Source organism: Rhinichthys klamathensis, unplaced genomic scaffold, assembly GCF_029890125.1.
Source record: "Rhinichthys klamathensis goyatoka isolate OS25496 unplaced genomic scaffold, OSU_Roscu_1.1 h1tg000201l_1, whole genome shotgun sequence".
Lineage (NCBI taxonomy): Eukaryota > Metazoa > Chordata > Actinopteri > Cypriniformes > Leuciscidae > Rhinichthys > Rhinichthys klamathensis.
The window spans coordinates 679,862-691,810 of NW_026606727.1; the positions used below are offsets into that span (position 1 = coordinate 679,862).

An 11,949-nucleotide genomic window follows, 5' to 3' on the forward strand; every position below is an offset into this window, starting at 1 on the left:
GCTATTGGCCTTCTAATGTTTTTTTCTTTATTTAAATGCATGTTTTGCTTATGAACTATGTACAAAGGCTGGCCAACAGCACAGACTTTAATATTATTTACTGGACAAATTAAAATCAGCGCATTAATATCACAATATTCATTAGGTTGTTTGATTTTCTGTTAAGTATTTTGTTAAATATGTTGTAAATGTTCTATGCATTGCCCATTTCCCCAGCCCTTTTCACCATAAGTCGGAGGCAACTGACCACTCAATCATCTTTAAATTGTGCACAAGAACTGCAAGTCTCAGCTAGTAGGTAATTCTCCTTTAATGTGTTTTGGTCTTATGGCAGCAGATTTTTATAAACACTATACAAAAAGAAAGGTGATTAGCAAGATAATTTGTGTTATATACATTATGGGATTAAAGACAAAGGCACAAAACATTTCCAGTTTAACAGTAAATTAGTTAAATGTACAGAACAATCTAGGCTAACACACATTCTGAACAGCAGAGTGTTTCAGTCGAAAACCAGATGTGATATCAGCATGAGGCTGCGGTACAATGAAATATCAACATCAGGGAATGTGTGTTTTGAAGTGCTATTAGGAGGTTGTGTATTGAAGGGGTGTGTGTGCTTGTCCAGCTGTTACGATGCTCCCTTTGCCCTCAGTTTAGACAACAGCATCTCATTCTTGCGGCACTCCTGAAACAGACAATGGCATGCATTTTATGAATCCGTTTCCTCAATCCAGAATATCAATTATCAATAGATTAATGTCTACACCCTATGTGGGAAGAGGGGGGAAATTTACATAAAGATTTTTTTTGTGAGTATTCACCTCTTTAAAGTCTTTGACGGTTTTAAAGTAGAGTCTCTGTTTATCCAGCAGCTCCAGATATTCATCATTCAGCTGATCTCTGCGCATCTTGTTCTCCTGTCTTTTCTTTTCCATCTTTAAGTGCATAAATACACATGTTAGTGGAACTAAACCAATTTATATGCAAAATGGAAATAAATGAGCAACAGTAGCAGGTTTTGTACCTTTATGCGGCTCTGTTTGATTCCTTCCACAATTTGCTCCATCTGTCTGAGAAACTGTTCTTTACTTCCTGATGAAGCCATGGCCCTAAAAACATATACATACACTTTACCCACATGTACCTGTGCCTTCAGGAAAGACACAGAATTAATTGTAAATTCCTACATGGATCCTAGAGCTTTATTTGATACTCACTGCTGGAAATGATCATGTATGGAGTTCAGCAGATTAACCTGTAAAAAAAAAAGACAGTCTCTTGCACTGCACATCCTTTTAAACACTACACTCTGATTATAGAGTCTGATTCCATTCATAAATACAAGAAAACTCATTCTCAATAGCACAGCAAAACAAAGCAGATACCTCCTTCTCCAGATAAACCTTCTTGTCATCCAGGGTGTTGTAGAGTGTGAAGAACTGTTTTGTCTCTTTGTGTGTTGCAGAAACTGAAAAATACCAAATGAACCATTAAAGAGTGGTTAATAAAGCTGTAAGCCATATTACAACGGGTTTGACTGCGGCCCATCCAATCAGATCTATCAATTGTATAGTCAACATCTTAAAGTTGCAATATAATGGAAATAGCGAGATCTTTTCTTTTGTATTGTGACGTACATCCAAGTAAAATGGATTAGTGATAAAAAAAAAAAACATACATTTACATGCATACAGATAGGGTGAGTTTTTATTGTCATGCTGAGTCTGACTTTAAAATACAAACACCTTGGCTGTAGAGCTCAATGAAGCGTTTCTGATACTGGGTCAGCTCGGCTCTATTGGGAACCTCGTCAATCTTTCGCTGCAGGATGGCGATCTCGCGATTCCTCTTTGCCTGCAGGGGGCAGTAGAGAAAAACACTTGAGTGTGAAGAATCTCTTGCAATTTTCTGAGAAAAAACATCAGTTCAACTTGACCTACCATGAGCAGACGAATCTTCTGTAGTTTCTCTCGGTCTGTAGTGTACTGCTGATCAATCAACATATTCATCTCCTACAAACACACATGCAGAGGGATGAGTCCGAGAAACGAAATTAGACTGACACAGACCGACTCCGTTCCAAAACTTTGGCACACCCAACTAAGAGAATTGTTTCAAAAAGGTAGGCAGCCTTCTGCGATACCTTCTTTATGTTCTGGAATTTTTAAAGACTTCAGGACTCCATAAAAGACTTTAATCCACCATAAAACTCAATAATAAGAAGAAGATACCTTCTTTTGGCCAAATACTAAGGCAGCAATCCCCAAATCATTGAAAGAGGCAAGATAAAAAAATGTATCCAAGATGGTGGACAAAGCGACGTATTGATAAAAAAAAGAAGCTATATCCAATGAAACTTTTTGGGTTTTTATCCAATATTTGTGTGTGCTATGTATGATTATATTTGAGACTGTCACCGGCACCTTCTTATCATCTCCTTCGTCTCCAGATTCCAGCTTCAACTCTTCAATATTCTGCTGCAGACGGGTCATTTCCTCCTATACACACACATAACCGTTAATGATAGTCATGTCTTTAACATTACTCACTAAAACAGAAAAAAACAAACCAAGTTAATGCGACATGTTGTTATTGTAACGTACGCGGCAATGTGAGCGGAACATTTGCTCTTGATGTTTCAGGTTTTCATTCATAGCCACCAAAGCACGAACTTTCTCCAGCAAGCTAAAAGATAAAAACAAACATAATAGTTAAAAAAGCACGGACACTGACACTTTATAGGAATCATCATGCTTTTTGGCTTTCAACTTTTAGCAAATGAAAAGCGTGAAGTGAAAAATTTGAGTTTCCAAAATTTTAGTCAAGTTTCTCAATTGATTTCAATACACTTTGGTGTCAGTGTGATGCTAAGCTATATATCTGAACAATATATCCCACATTTACCATTGTTCGGCGAATTTCGCATAAGGGCGAAAGATTTCCTCACACAGATTTCGCATCAAATTCAGATTGTCGTGTGAAATTGCCATGTCGACCAACAGAAAGCAGCTTAGTTTAAAAGTGACTTCTCCCAGCAAGCAATTTTGCATTTAAAAGACGTCTAATAGCCGTCCAAACACAGCCCTGACGTCTAGGCTAAAACAAGGCAAATTTGGGCTGTCAGTGAAAATTTTAAAGACGTCTAACTATAGCTTAAATCTAATAACTTGTAATCACTGTTGACTTTGCTTACATGATGGAATAACATACATGTCGCAAGTTATTTGGCAAAACGACATGTAACCAAATTATAGGTTATTTTGGCTAGAAGTGGGTTACTCATAGCTTGGACTATATCAGGTCTATAGATAACCTAGACGGTGAAATGACAGCTATTGCTAGCTGGGCTGTGTGAGCTGTGCTTCATACATTGCTACACTATTGACAATCAACAATTAATCTTTTTTTGTCTGCGAAATTTCGCTAATGTGACCGTCATTAGAATTTCACATTATCTTACCTACCTTTTGGAACTGCCTTTATGTCAGGATATGCATCCTATATGCATGCATATATAGCATCTCAAGCGCCTACAGCAAGGCTTTTTCAGAAGAGCGCCGACATTTTCAGCTGACTAAAAACGCTTTGGTGGACATTAAGCCCAATTTACACTTCTGCGTCGAACTCACGCCGTAGCTACGTCGAAGGCTGTGTGTAGCGCGCGTACCCTTTGGCGTACCCTGACGTGCACCTCTCCAAAAATTTAGCAACACGTCAATTCTACGTGGACCACAAGCGCTGTGATTGGTCTGCTAGAACCCCTCCCTCGGGTTTCACATGCTCCCTCTGCATGTGTAATTGCACGTCAATGCAGACAACGACGCAGAAGTATAAATGAAAACCAAGTTTACAAAGAAAACAAAAAGTTTAGAGAATAACAGGTGCTCTGTTTACTTACCCAGAATCTGTCTGAATCTCCACATCCTCTAGTGAGCTCAGCTCCCTCTCTAGCTTTTCAGTGTGCGCTGTGGCCTAAAAAACACATACATTAAAGTCTTTTCTTCCCTATTGCGATGTTTGAGAAGCCGTTTCACTCCGATATACAAGAAAAATGTAGGGCAGGACTTGATTTTGCAGGAATTGACCATTGGATCATTGTGGTTTGCTATTGCTGTGATCTCATGTGAGTGAAAGGTTGTCCCGCTCTTAAAAAATTATTTGATTTCATGATTTTCCAAATTTTGATTTCATGGTTACCGGTACTTTAATGGTCCGAGTAAACCTGTTATCTGTCAGTAAATATCTGTCTACCTGTCTTACCTCGGCTAGTTGGATTTTAGCATCCTCACACGCCACTCTGGCCTCCTGCTGTTTGGATTGCAGCTGGAATAAACCAAGAAACAATGACGAAAGAAACAAACAGGAGAGACAATAACTGTGATATCAGCAATGTGAGGTATGCGCATTACCTCTTCCAGCTCTTTTGTTTTTTGAGTGATTTGTTTGTTGAGTGACGTCAGCTGACGCCGGTGTTGTTGCGCAGGCCCAAATCTCTCTGGCCGATCCTCCACAGAACGCTCCGCCTGTTCAATCACATGTATGTACAGTAAAGCCTGGCATACATTAAAAGGAATTTACTAGGCATTAAACACTTGACGCCATTATAAATGGTTAGAGAAACCAGGCATCATACACTAAATGACTGGAGAATCACACAGTATCACTGCGTCTAAAATCAGAAAACATTAGGCGAAAAGTACCCGGATGACCTACTACTTCCGCCGAGATTTTGAAGAGCGCATTCGATGGACACTTTACTATCCCATGAGGCCACAGTATTTATGAATTGATGTGAATCGCACAATGATTCACAACCTGATTGAGACACACCCTGGCTAGTAATTGTGCAAACTAACGTTGACTCCTCCAGACTGCAATGCAATCCAGAGCAAAAATCTGTGCAAAGGTCATGTAGTGCATTCCAGCATCAACCCATAAGTGTAAAAAGAGAGGGACTATTTCTTTGGTATTCAGTGTAGTTTTCACTATGCTCACCTTTTCGGCATACTCAGTGGCAATTTGCTTAATCTCCTCAGACTGCAGACCAACAATCTGCCCAACTGTGCTGGCTGACAACTTCCCCTACAAAAACACATACAGAAATAGTGTGTAAAATGATCAGACTGTTGACCATTTATATATATATGCTTGGTAAAATGGCATCTGCTGAAGACATACGTGATGAGTAAATAATCAACTTTTAAAGCAAATGTTCACCCAAAGATAAATTGTCATTCTGACCACATTTACTTTTTTCATTTTTCGGCAAACTATACCTTTAAAAGGGATAATTTCTTTCATCATTTACTCATCCTCATGTTGTTTTATGCCTTTCTTTACTGATATTTTCTTTACTCAAAATATTATTTTATGTTCCACAGATAAAGCAAGTCATACATTTTTAGCTTACTTTTGAGTGAACTATCACTTTAAACTCTTTAGCATGCTATGCGTTTAGAAGTTTACCTCCTCCGTTGCCATGGCAGCCATTCCAGTCATCAGGGCCTTTATTCTGAGCTGTAAAAGAATCAAACAGAGCTTCTGATTGGTTGATGAAAAATTAATGATGGTCAGATGAAGAGTGGGTGATTAGGAACAAGTGAGATTTGATTGAAGGACAAGTGTAGGTTCATATGATCCTAACTGACCTCCTCTGCTGCCTGCAGGTCCTCTTCTTCAGACACTTGGGCCATTCCAGGCGGCACACCCTGCGTGCCCTGAGCCAACACCTGCTTCTGCTCCACTGCCTGCTAGAAACATTATCATCACATGATCTAACTAACAACAAATCAAAATCAACAAAGATCAGTTCCAAGCCCTCCTCTCAATCTGTGGTCTATTATACCCAGATGGACACCACAGGGGCGGTTCTACGGTCAGTGCATACAAAAATCTTCGTCAACAGACATTTTCTGCCAATTTTGTTGCCTGTAGAACTGTAAGCTGAAAACTGAAAACATTTTATATCAGTTTAAATGGCATTCCACTGGGTTTGGATGATTGAACTACAATATACACCAGACATCAAGCCAATTGTCAAATGTTTTGCATGCATTGATTTTGTTTTATGACTAAATTTACCAGAAGTTATCCCACACCTCTTGATCAGTGTATTACTAATATATATCCATGATTTTCAACTTGTTTATTATTACTGTTAATGCATTTACCAATACATTTTTTAAATCAAAATGTGTATCTGTTAAAGGGATACTCCACTTTTTTTGGAAATAGGCTCATTTTACAACTCCCCCAGAGTTAAACTGTTGAGTTTTACCGTTTTTGAATCCATTCAGCCGATCTCCGGTTCTGGCGGTACCACTTTTAGCATAGCTTAGCATACATCATTGGAGTGGACAAGACCATTAGCATTTCTAAATGCTAGAAGCGTCTGAAAATAGGCTACCTTCCGTCAACACAATGGAACTATTTTCAGGCGCTGCGTCATATCATTACGCCTGCTGCTCTCATGGTACGGCAGTAAAGTTTCTTGATTATTACGCAGGAATGAGAGTATAGTTCCTAGCCATATCAGCCTAGAAAATAGCAACTTTACATTTTCGGTCGGTCTTAGTGCACGATGTAACTACAGAAGAGTCAAGTTTTAAATAGGAAAAATATCGAAACTCTTTGTTCATTTTTTTTTTTAGAAATGCTAATGGTCTTGTCCACTCCAATGATGTATGCTAAGCTATGCTAAAAGTGGTACCGCCAGAACCGGAGATCGGCTGAATGGATTCAAAAACGGTAAAACTCAACACTTTAACTCTGGGGGAGTTGTAAAATGAGCCTATTTCCAAAAAAAGTGGAGTATCCCTTTAACATTAGTTAATGCATTGTGATAAATGCTGTAAAAACTGTATATTCCTCATGTTAACTAATGCATTAACTAATATTAACAAATAAGACTTCACTGTAGTGTTACCACAAAACTATTTATAGAGATTGCACTCACAAAGAACAACTTCTTGCCAATTCTAGGAAACTGCAAAGCTTAATTAGAAAAAATATCCACCATAGAAATTTAAATTACCTCAAAGGAATTGAATAATTTATCCATGCTTATTTGTAACCTTCTCTGACTGAACTTTTTTATGTGGTGAGGCAGAAAAATGAAAAGAACATCTGATACTCACTGTGCCTGCTTTAGACTGTTTGCTGAATCCATAGCGCCTGGAAAAACAGAAATGAATGCTTCATGTTCACATTACACACAGCGTGCAGCTCAAGGCAAGAGTCGGTTTCAAAACACATCAGACTACAGGCATGACACACCACATGACAGGAAATTACATTAACGAAACATTTAGATGCAACGTGTGAAGAACAGCACTTTGGGAAGATGCAAAAGTAAAGACAATGCAAAGTCATTACATCTGACCGATAGTCACTCTGTGTCACTCCCATTCTCAGAAACTGAACCTCAGTCATACTCACTGCATATACTGTGATATGAGAAGGCACGGACTGATGAGTGAAATAAGAGACAGATGGAAAGGAAAAAGGGAGGAAATTTAGAATGAGAACATTTGAAGAGTACAGAAACCTGTGAATTAATAGATGCCGTTAATGGAGATATAAACCCAGCGCTGCTGAAACAATGAGGCAGGAAACAGACCAGTAAAGATGAAGGGAACAAATAAGAGGATGAATGAGGAAACAGAGAATCTGAACTGGATTTGCACTGTATTTGTAATCAAAGACTTCCTTCAAAAACATTTTAAAAAATCGTACTGACCCCAAACTTTTGAACAGTAATGTTTAAACATCCCCACACAGGCGTCACATGCCGGAATAACACTTTACATTTATTCTCAGTTCATTTCCAGTTGGACATGATAAGAGTGCAAAGTCATAAGGTCCTGTGATGGAAGGGTAAGAGAGTACCTGCCAAACTCCAGCAGGGTGGAATGAACCCGAGACTCTTCATCCAACAGCTCACCAGCATCTACCTGCCGTTTATAACGCCTCTGAGGAGCATACACCTCCTACGCCCAAACACACATGACAATATACAACCATATTTCACAATATTGTATTATCAAATATAGAAGGATGAACAGATGGCACATCAGCTCTGTAGCTGTGGGGCTCATGGGGGCAATATTAAATTCAGCAGAGATGAAAAAGCAAAGATAAAAGGCTATTGGATACTTACGCAAACATTCACCACAGTACTGATGGCTCGCTCCTTCCTTAATGCAAACTCCTCGTCCTAAAATAAACACATTTACTGAGTCTTCAAAGATTGCAGATTGTAACATGTTTGATATATTACACTGTTAATACATTCTAATTATATTTCAGTGTTGCCCTGTTGTCTCACCTCAGGAAATGCATGTGTTTTCTGGAACTGAGAGATGGAATATGACCTGACATAATCTCCCATCTCCTCCCGGGTTTCAATCGCCTTTTTTACCAGCCACTATAGACCCCACAAAAGATGCATCGTAAGTGTTCTTGCACTGTTTCTCAAGTCATTTAAACTAAATACACTCCTGTAAGTTTGAGGTCAGTAAGGTTTTTCTTTTTTTTAAAGATATTAATATTTCTATTCAGCGAGGAGGCATGTGACACTGAAGATTGGACTAACAGCGGCTGAAAATTCAGCTTTGCTTTTACAGGAATACAATTTTTAAATATATTATAATAGAAAACAGTTTTGAATTGTCATAATATTTCACAATATTGCTGTTTTTACTGTATCTTTGATCAAATAAATGCAGCCTTGGTGAGCATAAATACTTGTAGGTGCCACAGATATGCAAGTGTACATACTTGTACAACAGGGAAGATGTGGATGAAATCCAACCCTTGGATCTGATGAGGCTCTAATCGGTGAGGACATTTCATTCTGGGCAGAACTGACACAATCTTTTCTGTCAGAGCGCTTAAGTGGAAAAGATACAGACAATCACATTTACCAGAATTCAGTTCAGTCTGAACAGAATTTTTTTTGTCAGTCTTCATTCTTCTAATGTTACTGCATTGTTTAATCTACCACTCACATTTTCTGACCGATGGTGGAATTTTCTTGGAAGAGTAGGTCAACGTCTATGTCAAAGTTGCATGTAGTTATACACCAGGTCATTCCTCCTACCACCTTAAGTAAAAGCAGAGATTGTTCATAATTAATCTTATGGTGTGTAAAACACACCATGATTTTGCCAAGACATTTTCCTGGATCAACGTATTTTGTTTATGCTGGAACAACATTCCTTTTCAATAATGTAGTCCTAACCCTATCCTTACCTAGCCTAATCCGAACCCTACCCATAACTTATCCCTAAAATCAGAGGGAAATGATGGTGAATAATTGTTGAAATAATGTTCACCATGGTTGGCACATGTGTGCAAAGTCGGATGTACCTTGTCAAAGGGTGACAGTCCCTTAATGCGTGCTCTAAAATAACCAGCTGCAAGCAACAACTCCAAAATCTCAGCAAGCTTGACACTCTGCTCCTCATCCTCACGTGTCTCCACCTGTCAATCACAGTACATACAGCTGTCAGTATATGACGGACGGTACAGCCTCAGCAAATTAAAACACACTCTTTATAAAAAAATCTATATTTTATGTTAATCTTTTTCTGTTACTTGCCACTGAAGAAACGAAAAGGCAGTATTTATTGATTCTTAAATGTTCTAAAATTCTAAAAATGTATCTAAAAAGGGATAGTTCACCCAAAAATATAAATTCTGTCATCATTTACTCACCCTCATGTTGTTCCAAACCTGTACGAGTTTCTTTCGCCTATTGAACACAAAAGAAGATATTTTGAAGAATGTTGGCAACCAGACAGTTGACGGTAGCACTTCCATAGTATTTTTTTTCCTACTATGGAAGTCAATGGGTGCCGTCAACTGTTTGGTTACAAACATTCTTTAAAATATCTTCTTTTTAGTTCAACAGAGAAAGAAACTCGTACAGGTTTGGAAGAACATGAGGGTGAGTAATGACAGAATTTTCATTTTTGGGTGAACTATCCCTTTAAATACATACATTTGTAGATAAATACTTCATATATTATGCCTATTATTTATTTTCTTAATGCGTGTATTCTCACTTTTATATAAGTGAAGAGGACTACTACAACATATGCGTCTCTTTACAATTAGAACACAACATTTTTATACAGCATTTATCTTTAACCGATAAGTTAAGTGGCAGGATTCTCTGATTCATTGAAGCATAACCTTAAAAAATTAAACTGCCTGCAAATGCAAATGTGCCCACATGAGGGTTTAAGTGTTTTGTTTCCAGTGGTACCTTGATGAGATTGCCCTCCTGATCATACTGCGCTCCGATTTTCGAGCCCGTTCTCACTCTCTGGAACACAGAGGTGGCCGCCATGTTGATCACGATGTGTCACGTGAGATGTATACCGTGACGCAAAAGTTGTCACGGTCAAAACCCATTCAAATGCGCACTACCAGAATAATAGTGACCCCGTGCTTATTGTGTGTGTTTAACAAATACGACATACTAATGTTGTATTTGCTTGGTTTAGGTTACCCAGAAGAAAAAAATCCATGCTCTCATCCAGCTGACTGGCATGATAATGAGGAACAGCTGTCATTTGTTCAGCTATCAGACCTTATTAAAACATTACAGGTTGTATTATTTGTATAAGAAGTAAAGTCACATAATTGTTTTGGTCTTGCATCAGTTTTGATGTTTATTTTTATGACAGGAGCTTAGAGATGTGACACAGTGTCACATCTGCTCCTGTCATAAAAATATCAAAACTGATACAACTGATCAAACAAATCAAAATCTGCACTGACACTCCTGAACCTATGCATAAATTACTTAATGGGTAAAATGCATAAATGACAATGGTAAGACAAAGTATTTAGTATGTTTTCAGTATATTAAATATGTTTACTTCTTTAGTAGGTCTATAGTAATGAATATAGTCACAGTGTATAGCATACTCTTCTTTTGATTTTATGTGAATAAACATTTTAATGTTATCTGTGTCATATTTAGAGAAGATGTGACCTTAGTTGACTTATTGGCCTGAAGAGTTCATTAGGGCTTCTTGAGGACCAAACCCCAAGAGGATGCTTTCTGTACACGCTGTTGAATACAAGCTGTTAAGAATTTCAGCTATTTATAAATAGGCCTAAACAGTGATTCAAAATTATATGGGATATTACATAATGATTAAATGACAGGTTACATTTAGTGAACCACCAACAATTTATGATATAAACTAATCGCAAAATCTTCATTTAGCTTTTGATTTATGTATTTCCTGCTCTTATGTTCAAGATTGCTCATGCATTTAATCAGTCTTGGAAGTTCAGATGGAAATGTAAATATAGGCCTACTGTAAATTAAAACCAGTATGATGGTTGAAGCATCTTCAACAAAAGTCAAATCAAAAAGCTAATTTATTGATGTATGCAGAGCATAAAAAAGTGCATAATCCTGACATGTTGCACATCAGGATTCCAGATGCAGCATTTTCACCTGCATTAAAACAATAGTAATAAAATAGTAGTTCAGAATATTTGCTTAAATGTTCTACTCTGTTTAATTAATGCAAAAATAATTAGAAAAGCTAACTAAGAAACCAAAAAAGATATAATGTAGCAAATGTACATGCCAAATCAAAATTTTGTATTAAAAATAATACTAATTGATTTAACCTTTAAATATATACACTCAGCATTATGATATTTCCGGGGGAAATGTCCATCTATTGAATTAAGTTTCTAAAGATATTTTAGCATTTCTATGCTTTGCTTGTATTTGTATCTTTCCTCATTTGTAAGTCGATTTTACCAAATGAATTTATGTAAATATAAATGTAAATGTGGGTTGGGCTTGGCAAAGACTTCACCATTCTGTACATCCTGCTGATTTATGCTTGGGTGTCCAAATGGGTTTATGATTCAAGACACTCTGTCAAGGAACTCTTTTGAGTTCAATAATTT

At 37.5% G+C, this 11,949-nt stretch overlaps 2 protein-coding genes across 3 annotated transcripts in view; one reads left to right on the forward strand and one right to left on the reverse strand.

Annotated features, from left to right (window-relative positions):
* Positions 1–11,949, forward strand: part of tfcp2l1 (transcription factor CP2-like 1) — a 45,754-nt gene that overhangs the window by 23,454 nt on the left and 10,351 nt on the right. The gene's annotated exons all lie outside the window — the stretch shown is intronic.
* Positions 567–10,397, reverse strand: ccdc93 (coiled-coil domain containing 93). The gene is made up of 23 exons (XM_056263176.1): positions 10,274–10,397; positions 9,373–9,486; positions 9,012–9,106; positions 8,782–8,893; positions 8,330–8,428; positions 8,162–8,218; positions 7,891–7,991; positions 7,140–7,176; positions 5,652–5,750; positions 5,470–5,520; positions 4,999–5,085; positions 4,413–4,526; positions 4,264–4,326; positions 3,902–3,975; positions 2,607–2,688; positions 2,427–2,501; positions 1,944–2,015; positions 1,749–1,857; positions 1,389–1,471; positions 1,221–1,258; positions 1,028–1,112; positions 825–938; positions 567–688 (listed from the first exon to the last, which is right to left on the reverse strand). Exons 1-23 carry the CDS (start codon positions 10,355–10,357, stop codon positions 632–634), a joined length of 1,902 nt encoding a protein of 633 aa, XP_056119151.1. The 5' UTR covers positions 10,358–10,397; the 3' UTR covers positions 567–631.